We start from the raw sequence: 22,304 nt of genomic DNA on the forward strand, positions 1-22,304 counted from the left end.
ATAAGAGCTTCTTCTTCCTGAGAGAACCACTGACAGTCAGGGCTGATGGTGCTGAGCTAGGTGGATCAGGACTCTGGCTCGGTAGAAGGCAGCTCCCTAAATTCCTAAGACGGGAGGGCTTGAACACACTGCGAACTTGGACCCTCTCTGCGACAACTTCTTGGCCCAGAAAACTTCATTATGCTGTGTCAAACATTAGGAAGACGGGGGGAGAGAGAGAGAGAGAGAGAGAATAGACAGCAAAGCGATGGAGGAGCTAGATGAGGCTTCCCTTGCCTACAGGCCTTTGTTCCTCTCCCAGCTGGGCTTGATTAAGCTCTCCTGGCGTTCCGGCACGTTTAATAGCTGTTCGCTTCCAGCTCAGGGGCCTGGCGAAGTAGCAGCTCTCTGTCACAGAGACAGACGCCAGCTCAGTGTGCGCGTGTGCGCGGGGGGAGTAATCTTCATTTTTCCACCTCAGGAAGAAAGTCGAGGAGAGGGGGTAGGGGGTGAACAAGTCTAAAAGAACTGCTAGTTGGGTACTGAGATGTCGAAAAATCTATAAGGACCTCATCCGGCTTACCCTGCAGCCAAGGTTGGAACCAGCACTTTTTTGCACACATACTGATCGTCCCTGATTCCCTGCTTTCTCTGTCTTGAGTCCAGACACATCAGAAAGGGGGGGAGGGGGAGTTCCAAACAACCGAAAAGTTGGAGCAGACGTCTGCCAGATTCAACTGTGACGTGGGCTGCAGTCTCGCTGCTTGCTCGCTGGCTTGCTGGGGGACACACGATTTCTCTAACTCTCCTCTTCCCTGCTTAGAAGTATGGCCAGCTGTGTGTAGCACCTCCAACAGGTAAGAGAACTAATCCCTCCCAGCTAGATTTAGAGCTAGCTCTCGAACATCTGTCCGCAATGCAGTGGGGACCCTTTTGCCTGGCTCCTACGGGCATGGGCTTGCTGTCTTAGGGATGGATGCTTTTTTAGGTGAGGCAAGATGGGGGTTGGGGTGTGCTGGAAGGTAGCTTTTGAAGTACAGCTTTTTGGCCAGCTCAGCAAAGGGAGGGCATCACCAGCTCAGCTGCTGCAAGCTTTCCGCAGAGATGTGGATCTCCTGTCTTCTCGCCTTCGGTGACTCCTTGATGAAATCTTCTCGGAATTTCTCCTGTAATCCCTTCCTGGGAAGGAGTAGTCAAATTTCTCTTAATTTGTTGAACTTTAGGTGTCTGTGTGCATGTGGGGGTAGAGCAGACATGACAAGGAGGCTTAGGAAGACCCGGAGGAGCAAAGACAGCAGCTTTGTAATGCACTGTGTACCTTTCCCTAAATGTCTCCAGATGTAGTTTATGTGCAATAAATCCTACTTAAAGAGGGTAATGGAAAAAATGACCTCTGCTTTGGAAAAGCTGGTGTATTCTTTTTTTAAAAAAAAAAACCCATAAAGGTCAGCAGTTTTGTTCTGGAAACAGACACCTTTTAAAGGGGGTAGTTTTATGAAGAGTCATTGGCCCTTTCTACACCTAAGGACCCTCCCAGGAAAATGGAGAGATCATCCCTGCCTGCTCCCGGGATCCCCTGTGTGTCGTTTGCACGCACAGGGATGATCCTGGAATGATCCCTGGAAAAAAGGCAGGTGTAGAAATGGCCATTGTTGGATTTAGCACATGTTTTCGGATACACACCTGTGAGGAAATGATGACGTGAAATGTAGGGGACCCATTCTTATTTATCTAAGCCATTGATCCTAAAACTTGAGGAAGTTACAGGCAGGGAGCACCCAGGTTCTCCCCCCTCCCTTTAATCTGACGCATCAATCAATCTGGGGATACAGCAAGGATCATAAATATAGCATCACATGGTGCAGTGCAAGTTTTTCTTTTCTTTTAAAAACTGTTTAATAATTAAGGAGACTTCTGCCTCAAAGCAAATTTGCTAGCAAATTGTTTGGGGCGTTGTTGTTGTTGTTGTTGTTGTTGTTGTTGTTGTTGTTTTACCAGGGATGGGGGCGGGGGCTTTTCATAGCACAGTGTCGCTTGGTCATTCCCGCAAGACATCTGGGCCATTTCCTCCACAGAAGTTACGCTTGATGACAACATAGTTATATCTCAGCCCTGCGCAAGGAAAGATCTGAAGGCACACCATCAAAGATCATTCATAACAAACTATCCACATTCTGCTCAGCAGAGCCAAAATTCAGTTAGACAATGACTGGCAAATGCACAAAAACCTTGGTGATTGTTTTGGATTAGTTCTTGTTACTTCTTTTTTTATCTGAAAATAGAAGAAACGAAATAATATTTTTTAAACAAAAAACAAAACAAAAACTCTAACATTCTATAGTTAATATTGCGGGAGGTTGCTCCCCAAATGTCCCAAAATATTGAACTTTAAATTCCATGATGTAAAGGATTAAGTTGTGGCTGGAGAGCCGGCTAAGAGACCTACATCCTCGCAAGTAGAAGAGCAGTTGGAATGGTCTAGCCCTGTCCTTTCCCTGCTGTACTATTTTTCTGCTCACAGTTTAACACAAAGGCACATTTTTTAAAAATGGTATTACCCCAACTGCAATATAGGCCTTTGCTAGACCTACCTGAAAATCCAGGACTGAAGAGGGGAGAGCCCGCGATACAACTATGGTGGGATCTTGCCCTTGCCCTCATTTACACGCAAGGCGTGACGAGCTAAGGGAAAGACCCATTGCGCCTGCAATTTCTTGGCTTTTTTTAATAGGGCTGGATGTGCACGAACGCTCATGCGCGGAGGTGAGTTTTTTTTTTAAGGTTTCCCCGCTCCCCCCACCCTGCCCCCGATGGGTGCAGCACTCTTGGGGAGCACTGCGCCCTGTGCACGTCTCCTGGCTATGCATGAGTAATTGCGCGCAGCCAGGAGAAGCCGCTTCAAAGGGCCACACGCTCGCGGTCTCATGAGAAAAACCGGGCCAAAAGTGGTGCCCACTATCCCGGGGCAAGGGAGGGTTGATCCCTGCCTGAGCCCGGGATCCCCTGTGCGCCATCTGGATGCACAGGGGCAATCCCGGGTATCAGCTCGGGATAACCCTTCATCTAGCTAAGGCCATAGTCAGTCCATTTTACCACCTTATGAATGTACCACCACATTTTATTTATTTATTTATTTATTTATCATATTTATCCCCCGCTCCTCAGCCAAGAAAGGCTCTCGGAGCGGCTTACACTTAGCAAAAAAGACAGTCCCTGCCCTCAGGCTTACAGTCTAATAAAGACATGACACACAAGGAACAGGAGTTCAGGAGGGAGGAAGGGAGGGGGAGGAGAGAGAGAGAGTCCAACAGGAGCAGGCCATGATGTTTCTTCTGCCTGCTCCTGTCCCCTTATACATTTTGATGCACGTATAAATCCAAAGGTCATCAACAGCAAGAGTGGGGAAAAGGTAGATCACAGTCCAAGTGTTTGGGACCTCAGCTCCCAGAACCCCCTGTCAGCAAGGCTAACGCTCAGGAATGCTGGGAGTTGAAGTCCCAGCTGCTGGGGACGGAGGGCAACAGCGAACACTCACAGGACTCCTGCAATGCAACCCCAACCCTCTCCCAAACAGCTGGAGATCTACTTTCCACTGACACACAAAACAACTGAACAACTGAACCACACAAAACAATAATCTCCCCACACATCAGTTTCTTATTATGAATCAAATTTCATCAGAGTGCTTACAGGCTGGTAGCAAAATGGATGCTGGAGGTGTTGGGGGGTGGAGCCAGAGAATGAGCTGGGTGGTGCTTGAGATTTATTATGGGAGCTGTGAGGTTCTCCTGTTAAAATGTGCCTTCCAGATGTCCTGTCATTCCAGGCACTGGGGTTGTAATAGGGTCCCACTGGGAGTAAATAAAAAAAGGAGAAATGCTGCAAGAGAAATTCTGAACCGCAAATCATTACATGAAGCATCCTGTGAGCTCATCCGTTAGAAGGAAGGTCCCATAACAGCTTCACATAAGTCCAACAGGTTCCAATCACCTATGTGCTAACCGGCATTTCCCACCCCTTCCTGAAAGCTGCTTCCCAGATGTAGTGGCTCGTCCAGGCTCTACCAGCCACCCTCCCGCCCTGGTCTTCCCTGTACACCTAGGCTAGAACTACCAATGAACTTTGCTTCTACTAAAATTTTTGAGACAAATTCAAGAATTCCTGGCCAGTTCAGGCAAAACATTTGAGAATTTTTGAGATAAGCTGAAAGAGTTTTGATTTAAAGGGATGGATGCAGTATTTAATTGTGAAAGTGAACAAGAGTGCAATTTCCTCTTTTGTATTTGCACTATTCCTCTATACAGGGCGTATAGAAGAAAAGCAGGAAAGGAAATGCTCCCCATGTAGTGTTTGGATCTCAATTCTGCAACAAAACCAAAAGTAGATACAGCAGATTAGTAGCTTCGTAGAAAAGCTCAGGCAAAGTGCTGTGGAGAGGATTGCAGAGGTGTGCATTCATGTCAACGAAGTCCCTAATCCAGAGCCACAAAAGTCCATCACAAATTGTGCAAAACCTCTTGCATTTATCTCTCTGAAATTTGACAGCTTTCATACCCTCAGAAGGGACAACAATGCCTGCAAATCTCATCCTATTTTTTCAAAAAATTTAAGCTTTTTCCACTTCAAAGTGGGTACTATGGCTGCAAATTTCATCCAATTATATAAAAAAGCAAAAACATTATAGTGCTTTCTTGATTTGCACACTATAGTCAATGGAGAGAGATGCAAAGCTTCACATTTCCTGAAGCAAGAGTCTGATCTGGACCCAAGTCAAAGCAGGAACCCTCTGAAGTGGTCCAAGTTGAATCGCAGCACTTTCCAAAGCAACGAAGTGGGTTCCACACCAAACCTTGGCCTCATCTACACCAAGCAGGATATGGCGCTATGAAAGTGGTATATGAAAGGCTGGAGCCACAGCAAGCAGGGTATGGCGCTATGAAAGCGGTCTGTGGCGTGTGTCGATGGGCCCCCACAGCTGTCCGTGCACTTCGATACTGCTATAAAGCAGTCGTGTGGCTCCTGCCTTTCATGTACCGCTTTCCTACCGTTTTCCTACCATTACATCCTGCTTGGTGTAGATGAGGCCCTGGTCTTCAGTTCACAGCCTCTTGTACAGCCTTTGGCCACTTTTCTACATCATGCTGCTGCTTATCTTATCTCTCTTTCAGAAGCTAATTTGGGTAGGAGCAGGAGCAGGAGGAGGAGGGGGGATAATTATCTGCTGAGGAAAAAAATATGGATTTTGTTGTTGTCATGACTGATGACTGTCTCCTGGGAACTTTTTTTCTGGCTGAAGAATGCGATAAAAAAACTTTAAATAAGTAAATAACATGATGTTGGCTAAGCAATTCTGACCTGTTTCTTTTCTCCTGTCAAAGCATCCCAAGTGACAGCTGGTCTCTCTACCTCCCAGGTGCCGCCGCCCTGCCGCGCCTGGGCCGTCTGAAGACCCACCATGTGGGAGCTCAGGGTTTCCACCTTGTGCCTGTTTGGCATCTTCTTTGGCTCCTGCAGAGGAGGGAAATTGCTTGCTTCTCAAGAAGGTAAAAGCTACAATGTTAGATGTGTCTGACACAGACAGGCGGTTCTTTAATGGGGCTATAGATGGATTGCAAAGATTGTGTCTGAAATCTATACAAACTAAACGTACCGATGTTTGGAAGGAATGTTGGGTTTCAGGTATACAATAGCATTGTGTTTGTACCGTCTGTTAAGGCAGTTTTTCTTTGCCTCTGTCTATGTTTATTTTTTGGTCTCTTAAATAAATCGGGATTCTGCTTGAATTCCTGTTTGACTTTTAATGAATTAAAGCTGAGCCCTGCCATTAATTAAGATGCCAGCTAAGCAAACTGAATGACATCCAGCTGCCAAAGTTCATGAAGTTATCCACATTTGTGAATTCAAAATTCAGCATCAAATCTACGCAAATCCTTCTGGCACTAAATTAAAGCAGGTTGCAAAACTTTGACACCAAAGAAAGACAGGATTTGAGGATATTTTGGGTTCATTCAAGCAGCCACTTGTCAGGTGGAGTGGTCACCTAGTGTTGAATTTCCCCCTCCATTTCCCTAATATGTCTTGTGAAAGCACACACACACACACACACACAAACTCTCACTCACGTGGAAAAAAATACAAATTGCTAGAGAAATTTGCTAAAGAAAAGTACTATGAGCCAAATAGGATACTTTGGGATTTGCACCTAAGGAAAGACCAATGCCCTTCATCCTCCCTGCTATCTCTGAAGAATAAGGCACTAGTCCTGATGACACTACATCAGCGGAGGCTGGTGGCTCCAATATCAGTGGGGCGGTGAATCTGCTCCAAGTTTCTACCAGAACTTCACACCTTGGATAGCTCCTCTAGAGTTCTGACAGGTTCTGACTGGAACCCAGAGCAGATTCACCACCCCAGTGACATCTGAGCCACCAGCCTCAACTGCTCCACATCCTGCTGTGGTCCTTGCACGGTGTGGCCAGGCTTGATTTGAGATTCAGAGCTCACCATGGCTTAGTGCCAGAACTTATTTTTGTATTATTCATATAGTGCCGCCAGTGTGCATGGCTGGCTCATTACAGCAGAAGTGGGCAGACTTTAGGCTTGTAGAATCTACTGGTTGGTTGGTTGGTTGGTTGGTTGGTTTTTCATTCAAACTCTGACAGTGACCAACTAAAGTTGGGTGCAAAATAGTGGTTCAGGAAGACAGAGATGCACTATGAATTAAGGCTACGATACCTCTGAGCACTTGCTCAGCCCTGGACAAAAATCCACTCCTAGATTTAAGAACGTAAGAACAGTGCCCTGCTGGATCAGACTGAGGGTCCATCTATTCCAGCACTCTGTTCACATAGTGGCCAACCAGCTGTTGACCAGGGTCCAACAAAGCAGGACATGGTGCAACAGCACCCTTTGTTTGTTCTTTGTGTGTATTTCGCATGTGGGTGGGTGGGTGGGTGTGGAGTGCTTTTGGTTGTTGCTACTGTTGGATGGAATCAGAAATCTTTGCCCATCTGTTGCAGATCACCCAGAGATTTACCACTAACTCCCACTCCACCTTCTACTCACCCCTGCTTTCTAGATTACAAGAGGAGAGGTCCCTGCTCTAAGGATATTACAATGTAAAATTTGACACAGTCCAGGGCCAGATCTGCACCAAGCAGGAAAGCGGTATGAAAGCAGCATAAAAGAGGCAGGAGCCACACTACCCTTTAAAGCAATATTGAAGTGCACTGAGAACTGTTGGGGCCCATTGACACGTACCATAGACTGTTATCATGCCACTCTCACACCGCTTTCATAGTGCTATATCCTGCTTGGTGTAGATCTGGCTCTAATCTACTCCAAGCAGGATTTAACACTCTGAAAGCAGTTTGAAAATGGTATGTGGAATGTGCCCTGCGCCTCAACAGTTGTCAGTGCGCTACAATACAGCAGTAGTGTAGATCCTGCCCCAGAGGAACCAATAGAAGAACTTGAGGGAAATAGAGGTCAACAGGGAAGAAATATCTGGAAAAAAACCAGGCCCCATCCTTGAATATATAATGTAATAATCAAAGGGAAGGTTCTCTGAACATGTGGAAAGTACTTTTTGACACTACCGGCTAACTTCAACCTGTCAAAAATAATGGGTTGGATCCATCTTTAGTTATACCTAGAGTAGGGATGTGGAGGAATCAGTTCAGGCGTGGAGCTCTCTCAGCTTTCATTAGCTCAGCCCCCAGGACTCCACCTCGCTTCTTCATTGAGTCCAGCTCACGGATTTTCAGGAGGTGTTTCTCTCATAAATAGGAAGTTGCACTAATTGCAGCCGCAATTTGTGTAATTTGCACAAATTCTTGCTGTAATTTGCACAAATTTTGATGAGTTGTAATTTGCACAACATTCTTTTTACAAGGAAAAATACCCACCCACCCCCAAATTCCTGGATTTCAGGAAACACCCTCAGTTTGGCTCATAAATACAAGATGAGCTGAATGAACAGAGGGAATCCATCAGGTTGAAAAAGGGATGGATTTTCAACAGGCAGACATCCCTAAGATAGTGCAGATCCATTGAAATCAAGGGGACCTGAGTTAGCCATGCCTAACTTGCATTCCATTGATTTCAATGGGTCTGCTGTAAGTATGATTAATTCCAAGCCCGTGTCTCATGGTTGCTGCCCATATGCACTGCTAATTAAGATGGAAAAGTTGTGTGTGTCAGTCTCAGTAAAAGAGAGTTCGAGAATCCCGTCATATTTGCCAGCTCCTCTTGAACGGAGCATGATCTGTCACAAACATTTGAGAGGCAGATTCTGCCCCAAGGCAGGAGGCTCAGGAGGGCGCTGGGGTGAACGTCAGATCAAGCCCAAACTAAAACACTGCAACACACACACAGACACACACTCCCCTCCCGTCATACACCCACCCACTGGAGGGCAAAATTCAGCCGTGAAAGGTGAGATAAACCTGAGCCTGTTGCTGAATTAATCTGCTGCCATCTTTGATTGACAGATGGAAGTCCTCCAAGGTGCATGTTCAGCAACAATTTGCTGTGACTGATAGCTGCCTTCATGGCTCTTGGCATTTTGCTACTGGCCATCTCTTGAGACGTTCACGGGCTGCCCAGGCTGCACTATGAAGCAGACTCCAGCAGCACCCTGAATAAATGGATGCAACAGTATCTGCCAGTTCAGCTCAGATCCCCCATTTCCGGGGACCATTTACATCTATTCTAGGGCAGGCCAAGTTTCTTTTAGTAGTGGAGGGGCCTTTTCTTTACAACACAGTGATTTCGGATTGGAAATTTGTGTTACAAAATTAGCTTCTTTATGTCAGGACATCATGTAGAAAATCCAAAGGCAGAGGGAGTATTTATATATTTAATTGATTATTACATTTATATCCCATCTTTTTCCCTCTTCCATGGAACCAAAGGTGGTTTATATGGTCCTTCCTCTTCCTCATTTTATCTTCCCAACAACCCTGGGACGTAGATTAGGCTGAAAGTCAGTCACTGGCCCAACATCAGTGAGTTCCCTGGCCGAGTGGGGAGTAGTATCTGGACCTCCAACATTACACCAAACTGGCCCTCAGTGAACCACGGTTTAGTGGGGAAAGAAGCCTAAATCAGTGATGGAGCACCCAGTTTGCATGCAGAAGGTCTAACGGATAAATGTATTTGTCATAAGAACATCAGAAGAGCCCTGATGCTGGATCAGGCCAAGGGTCCATCTAGTCCAGCACTCTGTTCACACAGTGACCAGTCAGCAGTCGACCAAGGACCGACAAAGCAGGACATGGTGCAACGGCGCCCTCCCACCCATGTTCCCCAGCAACTGGTGCACATAGGCTTACTGACTTAAATACTGGAGGTAGCACACAACCATCAGGGCTAGTAGCCATGAATAGCCTTCTCCTCCAGGAATTTATCCAACCCCCTTTTAAAGCCATCCAAACTGGTGGCCATCACATCTTGTGGTTGTGAATTCTATAGTTTATCTATGCACTGTGTCAGCCGTCCTCAACCTGGGGCACTCCAGATGTGTTGGACTGCATCTCCCAGAATGGAGATGCAGTCCAACACATTCTGGGAGTTGTAGTCCAACACATCTGGAGCGCCCCAGGTTGAGGAAGGCTGCACTGTGAAGGAGTCCTTCCTCTTATCTGTCCTGAATCTCCCACCAATCAGCTTCATGGGACGACGCCTTTGGTTTCTAGTATTAGGAGAGAGGGTGAAAAATGTCTCCCTATCCACATTCTCCACACCAGGCATAATTTTGTACTCTGCAATTTTGTCAAACTCACTTTCACCAAGAAAATAGTTTTGGTTTTTTGGTTCTGTTTTGAGGCCTATGTCATTTTTGCACAACCTTATGATTTAAAAAAAAAAAAAAAACTGATAAGGAATTTTTTACACATTTTTCATAGTGTATGAATTAATGGATTTTTGTGCAAATAATTTACACATTCCTGGATGCATGCATCCATGGACTAAAATGTGTTTGTGCACTTTTTTAAAAAAAAGTCTGCCATTTTTCAAATGTGCGCATGCCGTTGAGCACACTTGTTTGGTTTTCGTTCGTTTTTGCGTAATCCATCGCAAGCTCGGAAACACGCAGATTTCCAACTACAAATTGCTTTTGCTTCCATATTCAGATCCAAGAGCTGCAGATTGGATACATCAGTTACAAAAGAAAAAGAGAAAAAGAAAGAAACTTGATGGTTTTTGTGAACCGCCCAGAGAGCTTTGGCTATTGGGCAGTATAAAAATGTAATGAATGAATGGATGGATGGATGGATGGATGGATGGATTTCTCTCCACTTCTCCGCAGAAGAACCCCAGGTCAGTCTCTAGCACTTGCAGTTTTAACAAGTGACAGCAGGTGATAGAAAAGGCTGCTGGAGACCCCTGGGGAGCCCCTACCCATCATGGTAGATCAGGCGGTTGGTGGCGCCGATGTCAGTGGCGTGATGAATCCACTCTGGGTTTCAGTCAGAACCAGTCAGAACCCTAAAGGAACTATCCAAAGTGCAGAAAAGCCGGAACTCTGTGAAGCACCGTGGCTGGCTCCTTCAGAGTTCTGGCTTCACTGCCTCCACTGAGATCAGGGTAGGCAATGTGGTGCCCGTGGGCCTTAATGTGCCCCCAGACAATTTTCTTTCACCAACTGGGATACCCTGCTCCTCCCAATCTTTATTTTAAAAATAAGCTTATATTTTCCTACTGGCTGCAAGGATTGCCTCAAAGCAAAGTGGGGACCTCTAGCTGCTGCTATCTTAACTTCCCATGAAAGCTTCTGAACAGGTTACTTGACCTTTGTGGTTAGCCAGGCCCACCCCCGGCGGTCATTTTATGCTGATGCCCACGACACTTTCTCAAATTTCTAGATATGCCCATGGTCCCAAAAGGTTGCCACACCCTATAGGACTGGGCCAGATGGACAAATTGCCTGGCCCAGTACTATAGTGAAGTGACTCTCTTTCTCTCCCTCCCTCCCTCCCTGCCACCCCGTCTCTCTCTCTCTCTCACACACACACACAGCAAGCCCTCCCCAACCCCATGCTGATCACCGAGACACTCCACCAACTGGTGCCCCCCCATCCCCTACCATCTGCCGCTGCCTCACGAGGGACCAGGGTAATCAGGCATTCCAGGAAAGCAACCAGTGTGGCCCCAATGCCTTGGTCTGGAGAGTCGGAGTCATTCCTCAGACCAAGGCGTTGTGGAGGAGGTGCCCTTGAGACCCAGAATAAGGGGGCAGTGGCACGTGTCTTCCTGCCTCAGGTGGCCAGAGATCTTGGCCCACTGCTATATGCAGACACTGCTCTTCCCCTGTTTTCCATGCAAGTAAAATAGTGGGCAAGCTTTTTAGCACACGTTGATGGCCATCCAGGCCCACATAAAATGGGTTAGCAGTTGGCCATGCAATAGCTTGGCAGTTGTTGAAATAGTGTTGACTACTTGTGCAATGTTTTATTTTCTGCATCACATCACTGTCATGTTTTCAATGTAGTAGTGGGAGAACCAGATATCTGCTTGCTCAGAGGCTCAGTGGGGGCAGCAGTTCTATCTGTTTGTGTCCACTTTGTTGCTGATCCTTCTCTTCCAACTCAGAGCGAAATTTCTCTACTTCTCTCTCTCTCTCTCTCTCTCTCTCTCTCTCTCTCATTCACTCTTTCTCTCTCTCCTGCTTGTGTCAGTGTGAAGGTTGAGTAGAGGTGCTTTTTCAAACAGACACCCACTAACCTTTTGTTCTGCCAGAGGAAGTAGTACAAGGCCCGCCCGTCTCGCAGGGGGTGTTCTCAGATGCCTCCAGCTTGGCTCATGTGATTGGCGCGGCTGTTCGAACCCAAAGCTCCTAGTGGTGGAGTGAATAATTTGTTGGTTTTGATGGCTGGAGTCTACATCATAAGTGAGAATAATGCTAGGGTGAGTAGTGAATAATTCATTAAGGCAGGTTCTGTGTCTTTTTCTTTGCCAGTGTGTCTGTCAGCTGTTTACATCTTTGCAAGGGCATTAGGAAGAAAGTGCTTACAAACAGAAAATCTGGGAAGAAGGAAGGACTTCCACTAGGAATGGAAGAATCTGCCAATTTCAGTTTCTCTCACTTTCTCATTTTTTCCAATCTTAAGTTTGGTTTGTCTCCCACGTAGGGATTTTATTTTTAAGTTCACATAAAAATCTGAATGCATTTGGGTTCCCATTTATCCTAATATTTGCATTTTTTGACTAATGTCCACATTTTTGCAAGCAATTTTCCTAATATAATGCATTTTAACGTTATTTTCCTATTGTCATTGCAATGCTGTAAACAGCTGTCCACTTTTTTGTGCATCTTCCCTTAATATACACATTTAGTATGCTTTTTTTAAAAAAATACCTGAAGAACTCTGGTGAAAAAAATTGGAGATTAGCGGATTTTGAAGGATGAAAGATTTGAAAGTGCAGAAGCAGGTGGGGCCCTAGAAAGAAGGGGGCAGAGACCCGGGGAAATTGCACCCTAAGAGGAGGTGTGTGCTAGACAGGTGAGTTGAGGGAGGGGCTGGCTCAGAAGGAAGGAAGGAAGGAAAGAAGGAAGGAAGGAAGGAAATCTGAGAGAAGAGATGCCCATGGGTGGGGACTGCTGAAGACAGCCAAAGCTCACATATTGATTGGGGGAGGGGCTGCAGCCCAACTAAAATTAATCTTAATTAGAAATGGGCAAATCTGTCAAACTCAGTTTTGTTCAGATTCAGTTTTTTCCACCCCTCAACTTGTTCTGAGTGTTTTTTCCACACACAGAAATCCATACGTATTTGTTGCATTTTTGAAAGTGTGTGCTTTTTGTGCAATTTTTCCCCAAATGCAGGGCATGTATGCATTGACTAAAGTATAATTGTGTGCATTTTTCATATGTGTACATTTTTCCATGCACATTTTCCAAATGTGCACATTTTCAAATGCATTTTTTTCTTTTGCAAACTAAGAAATGTATGGATTTATAACTGCAAATTTCATTCACGTACGCATTCAGTTCTGGGAGATTCCAGTTGGGTAATCTTGCATTAAAATGTGAATCCAACAAAATTCTCATCCAACCCTGGCCTTAATTTCAGTTTTACTTAATTCTCATCTCACCTAAATGCATCTGTTTTTCAAATGCTAGTGACCACTGCAATAGCACATAATCAGTAAAAGCTCTTTTGGACTGCAGGAGGATTCATTTGCTTCATTACAGTTTTCTGCACAAGGAATTACTTGTAAGATATCTTGAGTTGACAGGCTGTTAAGAAGATCGTAGAGGCTATGGATCAAATAGGCTTCCCTCCCTTCCAATTTGTAAATGAGTTGTCACACAGAGGAAGGCCGGGATCTCTTCTTGATCCTCCCAGAGTGCAGGACACAGAATAACGGGCTCAAGTTAAAGGAAGCCAGATTCCAGCTGGACATCAGGAAAAACTTCCTGACTGTTAGAGCAGTACGACAATGGAATCAGCTACCTAGGGAGGTGGTGGGCTCTCCCACACTAGAGGCCTTCAAGAGGCAGCTGGACAACCATCTGTCAGGAATGCTTTAGGGTGGATTCCTGCATGGAGCAGGGGGTTGGACTCAATGGCCTTGTAGGCCCCTTCCAACTCTACTATTCTATGATTCTATGAGTGTGGTCCATGGTGGCCAGATACGCAAACTTCAGCCTGGTTTACTGGTCCCATTTCCAGTGCTGTAAATGTAAATGGCGCTTTTACAACATACGCAAAATTGGGCCCTGTCTTTAAGGTGATTACAGTCTAAAGAACTGTATGCTGTGCATGATGTGGGCTAGCACTGGTGATGGACAAGCTCACCCTTAGCCCCGGCTTCGTCAGTTGCTCATCAAGCCGCTGCCATCACCCATCCCTGCTTGCAGCATTGTGTGAGCTTCTTGGTGGCTCCATGAGTGGCTGACGAGGCCGTGGGGGTTGTCCGTCCTCTTTCTGAGCCACTTCTGAGAAGGGAATGTTGCAAGGAAGAGAGGAGAAGTGGTTGGCACACAGCAATGGGGGCAGGAATCGCCCGTCAATTGGCAGTCTCCATCTTGCACAAAAAGGGGTCCTTTACACAACATCGCCTTTCTGGAAGAGATGGATTTGTACAAAATGGTGGCTCACAACAAGAGTGGGCTGCTCTAGGGAAATGGACATGGGGGAGTCCACCGGCGTCCCGGACCCTAGTGGATACTCACAACATCCCTGGCTAGCACAACTCTACCACTCTGCTCCAGTTGCTTTCCCCACACCGAAAGGAACACCCTCTTTGAGGCTTGCACAGCACAGAGATGCAGCTTGCCCAGGGTCAAAGAAGAAGAGCAGAGCAGGGCTAGGAATAACCCAAACACAATGGCCATTGCAATTGGAGACAATCCGTTATGGGCCTTCAGGCACGGAGCCATTCATGTCTGCATCTCTCTTTGTTCAAAGGCAGATGTACTTATTCCAAGCATATCTGCGGCTCCCACTAGCCTTATAAATGAGCGCCCTGTGTCACAAATAGGACACGGCCTGGGGATAGATTTCTGATTGCTCTTTGGTTGCATTTTTAGGCCTGAAAACCTCTTCTGTTTTCTCTTCAAACAGGGGTATAGTAGGATAAGTTTCAGAAGGGGAAAACTAATCTGATATGGAAGAAGCCCAGCTTCAAAAATATAACCAAGGTTGCTAAATGTTATCGTGTCCCATGGTCCTTGTGGCTTACCATGTTGCTTTCAGCCATGGCTTGTCCCTCTTTGTTGGTCCACAATGGCTAGTAGGTTGAGGTCCACATTGTGTCTCTTGACATGGAGTTACGCCTTTCAGCCCTTGCAGTTTGTAGCTATTGGAGACTCTGGGATTTGAGCCAAGCGCTCTTGCTTCTTTGGGATGGATGAATCTCTCCATTTCAGCTTCTCTCAATTTCTCATTTTTCCAGTCTTAAAGTGGCTTTTTTTTAAAGTGAAAATTAAAAATTAAAGTGAACTATAGCTCTCTAGTATCGCATAGCTAAAGTGACCAGATACAGAAGAGGGCAGGGCTCCTGCAGCTTTAACTGTTGTGATGAAGATGGAATTTCACGAGGTGCAGCATGCATGCAAGTGACACCTGCTGAAATTCCCTTTTCTATACAACTGTTAAAAATGTTCTCCTTTCCATGTTATGGTCACCCTAACCAATAGGCTGTGCCTTTATTTCAAAAGGCCAGGTACCCCGGTGGCCATCATTATCATAATATCCTGCAACAATAAGTTCCACAGATTTATTTATTTATTTATTTATTTATTACATTTTTATACCGCCCAATAGCCGAAGCTCTCTGGGTGGTTCACAAATATTAAAACCATAATAAAACAACCAACAGGTTAAAAGCACAAATACAGAATACAGTATAAAAAGCACAACCAGGATAAAACCATGTAGCAAAATTGATCTAAGATTAAAATACAGAGTTAAAACAGTAAAATTTAAATTTAAGTTAAAATTAAGTGTTAAAATACTGAGAGAATAAAAAGGTCTTCAGTTGGTGACGAAAGGAGTACAGTGTAGGCTCCAAGCAGACCTCTCTGGGGAGCTCATTCCACAACCGGGGTGCCACAGCGGAGAAAGCCCTCCTCCTAGTAGCCATGATTTAATATCATGATTGACCTAGGCGATGGCCAGTATGTCTCCTCCACCAATGAAGGTTCTGAGACCCAAGATCCCATGAGATTTTCCACACACACACAATTCCAGCACTCCCACAGGCACCCCTGAAACCCTCACAGAGGCTACACAATTGGCAACAGTGGGCTCTGAGGCTAGAAATACAGCTCTTGATGAGCTTGTACTGTCCATGGAGTCAGAAAAGAAGGCCACACAACCAACCCACTCTACAGCACCAAAACGTACAGGCCGAGGTGGCCCCTTTCAACAAAACACACACCTGAGGGCCCAGAAAACCAGACTACCCAGCAGTAGGAGGAGTCCTTGGAGGTAGGAGAGCTCCTCAAGAGTAGGGGACTCTTCAAGAGCAAGAGCCCTAGATTAACCTTTTTGCAGCTGGGTCTGGGTGGGCAGGCTGCATAAGTAGGGTGACCCTATGAAAAGGAGGACAGGGCTCCTGTATCTTGAACAGTTGCATAGAAAGGGGAATTTCAGCAGGTGTTATTTGTATATATGGAGAACCTGGTGAAATTCCCTCCTCATCACAACAGTTAAAGGTGCAGGAGCTATACTAGAGTGACCAGATTTAAAAGAGGGCAGGGCACCTGCAGCTTGAACTGTGGTGACGAAGAGGGAATTTCACCATATCTACAAATAACACCTATTGAAATTCTCTTTTCTCTGCAACTGTTAGATACAGGAGCCCTGTCCTCCTTTTCATAGGGTCACCCTAATGGCATAAGCCTCCAGCTGTGGTCCACCTGCTGTGGGAACAACACAGGTTCTACGTAGCCTGCCTGGGGAACTGCCCGTGGTACTGACTGCTGAGTTACCGGCTTTACCTTATTCCTAAGACCTCATTGTTTGACCTTGGCTTTGCTGATAGATCCTGCTCTCTGTGAGAGGTTTGTCCAGGTTTGATCTCAGCCTTTGTTTAGAGCGGTCTTTTGGCAGGCGCTGCCACTCAACGCAAACCATGAACGCTGCAGGGATTCCTCCAACCTGCTGCCTGTGGTGGTTGCTGGCCTTCGCTTGGTTCAGCCAACTCAACGACTTCTGAAGCAGCCTCTCCCGTTATACCAGTCTGCATTGCTGGTGTCCAAAGCTGCTCCGTGCTCCTCCCTTCATTCTTCATGTGCTCCCCTTTCATTCCTCCGTGAGGTGTAAAACAGACATTCCATCTTCCTGACTTATGGGCTTGTTTTTCCGAGGAATTGGCTACGTGTGAAGTAAACAGCAGACGCCTCTCTTTTACTGCCCCGTTTGTTCTCTGGCCCTTTCCTCTCTGTCCTGCTGGGTTGTACCGGGTGACAGCTGCCACCTTTGGCAAAATGAAATGAGGGCCAAATGATGTGTGTGTGTGTGTGTGTGTGTGTGTGTGTGTGTGTGTGTGTGTGTGCGTGTGGTGCAGTTCGGATGAGCGGGGAAGAAAATGCCCCTTGAGGTTTACACAGGCCAGCTTTTTAGGATCTGTCTTGCTTCGTTGCTCTCTCAGTTTTATCCAGATTCCTGGATTTTTATTGTATGATTGGATTTGTATTGTGAATGCTGGATCAAAACCCCATCTAGTCCAGCATTCTGTTCCCACAGTGCCCAACCAGATGCCCCAATGGGAGGCCCACAAGAAGGACGTGAGAAACGTACCATCTTCCTCCAGCTCATGTTCCCCTAGCATCTTCCTCCAGCTCATGTTCCCCTAGCATCTTCCTCCAGCTCATGTTCCCCTAGCACCCCGCATACAAAGGCGTACTGATATTGGAGGTAATATATAGCCATTGATAGCCTTGTCCTCCAGAAATCTAGTTGATTAAAAGGTAAAACATCAAATCAATAAATCAAATTCAGTCAACAGAATTCTCAAGGGGTGTACATGCCAGAAGAAGAGCCCTTGCTGGATCAGAACAAAGGTCCATCTAGTCCACTGTTCACACAGTGGCTGCCCATGAGTGCACCCATGTTCCCCTGCCAAAGGTGTACATTGGCTTACTGCCTCTGATACTGGAGGTAGCATGTAGCCATTCAGACTAGCAGCCATTGATAGCCTTCTGCTCCAGGAATTTGTGTGAGTTTGGCTGCTAAAAGAAGGAAGAATGATTCATTAGGCAGGAACAAACAAGATGCTTCAGAAAGGCAATTTAACCCCCCCCCCCCCAGCTCTGCTACAGATTTTCCATTATGACCTCAGGCAAGTTTCTTAAGAAACCATAGAATATGTCCTGTGTTGCCTTTTGATGGTCTATCACTGCCCCTATTTGCTGTTGGGGGATTCACTGGGAAGGGTGTGTGTTGTGGTGGGGATCCCTTCTATTTCCCCTTCTATTTTCTTGGTAGGCACAGTAAACATGCTGGCTTTCCTTTTGCTACCCATAACTGCCTATCGAGACAGTAAATGTCCCTACATGTGTTTGAGTTGTAGCTATTCTACAATATGACCAAACAAATCCATCCAAACTCGATCCAGATAAGTTCTGTTGATCTGGGCAGAGCGCCTTCTTACTGCTGGTTCCACAGTTGTGCCATATCTTAATGACAATGACCCAACAGGCTTCCTTCCTTTCAGCTTTTAGATGGGTTACAAAATTTCTTTTTTTTCCCCTAGGGAGGCTTGGTAACTGCCAATTTTAACTGCTTTTATGTTCTTTTGTTACTGCTTTTTCACTTTATGGTTATTTTTCTTATAGTTTTTGGTATCTGTATTAATGTTCTTATTATATGACGCTTGGGGTGCATTTTTATGTAGGGAAACAGGATAAAAATAAACAATTCATTGCGTAATTAAACATTAAGTGCTTAATTGGTTAGGCCTCATCTAGAGTATTGCATCCAGTTCTGGGCTCCACAATTCAAGAAGGACGCAGACAAGCTGGAGCGTGTTCAGAGGAGGGCAACCAGGATGATCAGGGCTCTGGAAACAAAGCCCTATGAAGAGAGACTGAAAGAACTGGGCATGTTTAGCCTGGAGAAGAGAAGATTGAGGGGAGACATGATAGCACTCTTCAAATACTTAAAAGGTTGTCACACAGAGGAGGGCCAGGATCTCTTCTCGATCCTCCCAGAGTGCAGGACACAGAATAACGAGCTCAAGTTAAAGGAAGCCAGATTCCAGCTGGACTTCAGGAAAAACTTCCTGACTGTTAGAGCAGTACGACAATGGAATCAGTGACCTAGGGAGGTTGTGGGCTCTCCCACACTAGAGGCCTTCAAGTGGCAGCTGGACAACCATCTGTCAGGGATGCTTTAGGGTGGATTCCTGCATTGAGCAGGGGGTTGGACTCGATGGCCTCGTAGGCCCCTTCCAACTCTGCTATTCTATGATTCTATGACTCTATTTGCATGCATGTTTAGATAGAAAAAAAGTCCTACAGCTCCCAGCACTCCCCAACCACCATTTTAGGGCTTTTTCCCCCAGTCTAAACATACCTAGGATTGGGCCCTAAGTTTTAGAAACAGGAAAATCTTGCAGTCCTCTTACTAACGCACCTTCTTTCTAGCCCAGTACTAGATAAGCTATTGAGCTACCAAAAGAGCAGGCAGAGAATATTTTTGTAGCATTGTGTAATAGCTGGGGGGTTGGTCAGCAAATACACCTGAGAATAGGGGTGTTATGTATAGGGATGGCTGAGGAATTATTGCTGAATATTTTTTATGGGTTTACCCAATTCATACTTCCTGAGCCTTTCAGCGAGCCAAGTCATAGTTGTGTTCTGAAATCCACACTTTTTGTGAGTTTTCTAATGCAGCTTGTTTCAGGAAAAATGAGCACCAAAAATGTGTATGTTAAGGGAAAGTGCCCACGAGGAATGTGCCCACAGAACTGCATTAGTTCAGAAATGATGTTGTTGACCACAGAAAGCCAACGATTTTGCCATGACTGCGGCTGACAGATCCTTCCATTCCTAGAGCAGTGCTGGTTTTTGTTTTTGTTTTTGTTTTGCGGGGGGGGGGGGCTCAAGGCAAAGTTTTCAGTGGGTCTATCCAGCGGAGGGCTGACATGTCCGATCTCATAGTTAAACTACAGAACTTGATACCACAAGTTGATGGCCACCAATTTGGATGGCTTAAAGAGGGGGTTAGACAAATTCCTGGAGGAGAAGGCTATCAATGGCTACCAGTCCTGATTTATTTATTTATTTATTTATTTCACTTATATACCGCCCCCATAGTCAGGGCTCTCTGGGCGGTTTACAGAAATTCTAAAATTGAGATAAAAACAAGTATACAAAATTTAAAATTTTAAAACACAGAACATACACACATAAAGCATTAAAAACTGTTTTAAAAATAAACATGTGGGTGATTAAGATGTGCTGCCATATATATGCCTGGGCAAAGAGGAAAGTCTTAACCTGGCACCAGAAAGATAGCAGCTCTATGCTGATGGCTCTATGTTGTTACCTTCAATATCAGAGGCAGTATGCCCATGTGCACCAGTTGCTGGGGAGCATGGGTGGGAGGGTGCGGTTGTTGTCATGTCCAGCTTGTGTGGGTTCCTGCTTGTGTTCGGCAACTGGTTGGCCACTGTGTGAACAGAATGCTACACTAGACGGACCCTTGGTCTGATCCAGCGGGGCTCTTGTTGTGTCAGTTGGATGGTGAATCTGCTCTGCGTTTGAGCCAGTCAGAACTCTAAAGTACTAGCCAAGGTGCAAAGCTATCCAACAAGCTATCCAAGACTGTAAGGCAGAGCTAGGGTGACCTTGTGGAAAGGAGGACAGGGCTCCCGTATCTTTAGCAGTTGCATAGAAAAGGGAATTTCAGCAGGTATCACTTGTGTGCATCACTTGTATGCATGCAGCACCCGGTGAAATTCCCTCTTCATCACAACAGTTAAAGCTGCAGGAGCTATACTAGAGGGACCAGATACAAAAGAGGGCAGGGCTCCTGCAGCTTTAACTGTTGTGATGAAGAGGGAATTCCACCAGATGCTGCTTTCATACAAACGACACCTGCGGGAGCCGGGTCCTCCTTTCCATATGATAACCCTACTGGCCCAGAGCAGATTCATCGCTCCAGTCAAAACAGGGCAATCAGCTTCCATCACATCCATCCTTTCTCCCCTGTAACTTCCCTATAGGTCCAATCTGCCCTTCTGCCCAGAGAGAGAGAGAGAGAGAGAGATGAGTGAGCAGACATCAATTGTTCCTTCTGCTCATTCCCATTGCTTTCTGGCACTCCTCTGGGGCCAGAGTAGGGGAGCATGTGGCAACACCAAGAGAAACAGCTAAAGGGCCAGTGGGCACCTGCTGAGACGTGGGCCTTGGGAAAGGCCCAACAATGCTGAGCCCTGACACCAACCCTGCATAAGAGCGTCCTTTCCTTTTTGCCTGTGAAAAATTAGAGCAGATGTTTCACACCCTGCATAGACACATTATTTGCTCTTTCGTGGGTGGTGAAAACTGCAGAGCAGCCTTTGCAGAAGCAGGCTCCTTTGGAGAAAAACATCACGGGACAAGCCCCTGATAGCCAACGTTTTCACCAGTTCCTATTTCAGACCGATTTGTGAACTTCAATCACGCCGGTTTGGGCTGTGTACAATTCTCCTTCTTGACCCTCTTTCCTTTATGACGCCTCCCCCTCCTTTGGAACTCCTCTTTCCCTTCGTGTTATTGAAACTCTTCCCTGGACATTCCTCATGTCTTGCGTCACAACATGAGGATCTTCTCTTTGAATTTTCGCTTTAGGCCAAGTCTGGAGATAACGTAGAAATGTGGGGAGCCACAGCCCTGCCCTCCGAGCCCTGCCCTCCGAGCCTATTTATACAATTTCCATCTTGCCCATTATTTATTTTAAAACATTTATATACCCCGACTTTCTGTGGAAACGTTCAAGGCATCTAAAGTTCCTCAGATGTTTGGCTTGAGGAAGAACCCGCAAATTCACTTCCAGCTTTGATTTAGGCCCAATTGCGGTGGCAGCAGCTCTTTATCTAGAACGTTCCGCCGTGGTCTCCTTTCGCTGCCTAGGCAGCTGTCCAGGTGACGTCCCCCGGGCATCCTAGGGCCCACGCTAACTCGGCCACTTCCTCTTTGGGTGTTTTTTAACGGGACTGGCTTCAAGACAAGAAGCAGATGTCGTGGCCAGGACGCCTCCAGAGGGCCCTTGGGAGCAGTTTTTCAGGCGCTGTGATGATGTCCCTTCACAAAGACACTGCAGCGAACCGTGGCTGCAGCTGCAGCTGTTGCACCTTGTCACTCTGGGGGCGCCGCAGTTCTGAGATCATTCATATGGGAGGGGGGTATTTTATGGGTCTAAAGCAGCCTTCCCCAACCTGGCGCTCTCCAACTGTGTTAGAATGTGACTCCCATCATCCCCAGCCATTGGCCATGCTGGCTGTGATTGATTGATTGATTGATTGATTGATTGATTACATTTCTATACCGCCCAATAGCCGAAGCTCTCTGGGCGGTTCACAAAAAGTAAAATCACAATAAAACAATCCAACAGGTTAAAAGCACAATTACAAAATACAGTATAAAAAGCACAACCAGGATAAAACCACGCAGCAAAATTGATATAAGATTAAAATACAGAGTTAAAACAGTAAGATTTAAATTTAAGTTAAAATTAAGTGTTAAAATATTGAGAGAATAAAAAGGTCTTCAGCTGGCGACGAAAGCAGTACAGTGTAGGCGCCAGGCGGACCTCTCTGGGGAGCTCATTCCACAACCGGGGTGCCACAGCAGAGAAAGCCCTCCTTCTAGTAGCCACCTGCCT

At 46.0% G+C, this 22,304-nt stretch overlaps 1 protein-coding gene across 1 annotated transcript in view; it reads left to right on the plus strand.

Moving 5' to 3' along the window:
* The first annotated feature begins 751 nt into the window (after positions 1 to 751).
* Positions 752 to 22,304, plus strand: part of COL16A1 (collagen type XVI alpha 1 chain) — a 155,039-nt gene continuing 133,486 nt past the window's right edge. Inside the window, exons 1-2 of the mRNA XM_063140567.1 lie at positions 752 to 836; positions 5,393 to 5,522. Coding sequence (XP_062996637.1) covers positions 5,435 to 5,522 — 88 coding nt within the window. The 5' untranslated portion in view covers positions 752 to 836; positions 5,393 to 5,434. The remainder of the gene's footprint in view (positions 837 to 5,392; positions 5,523 to 22,304) is intronic.

This window comes from Elgaria multicarinata, chromosome 13 (assembly GCF_023053635.1).
Source record: "Elgaria multicarinata webbii isolate HBS135686 ecotype San Diego chromosome 13, rElgMul1.1.pri, whole genome shotgun sequence".
Lineage (NCBI taxonomy): Eukaryota > Metazoa > Chordata > Lepidosauria > Squamata > Anguidae > Elgaria > Elgaria multicarinata.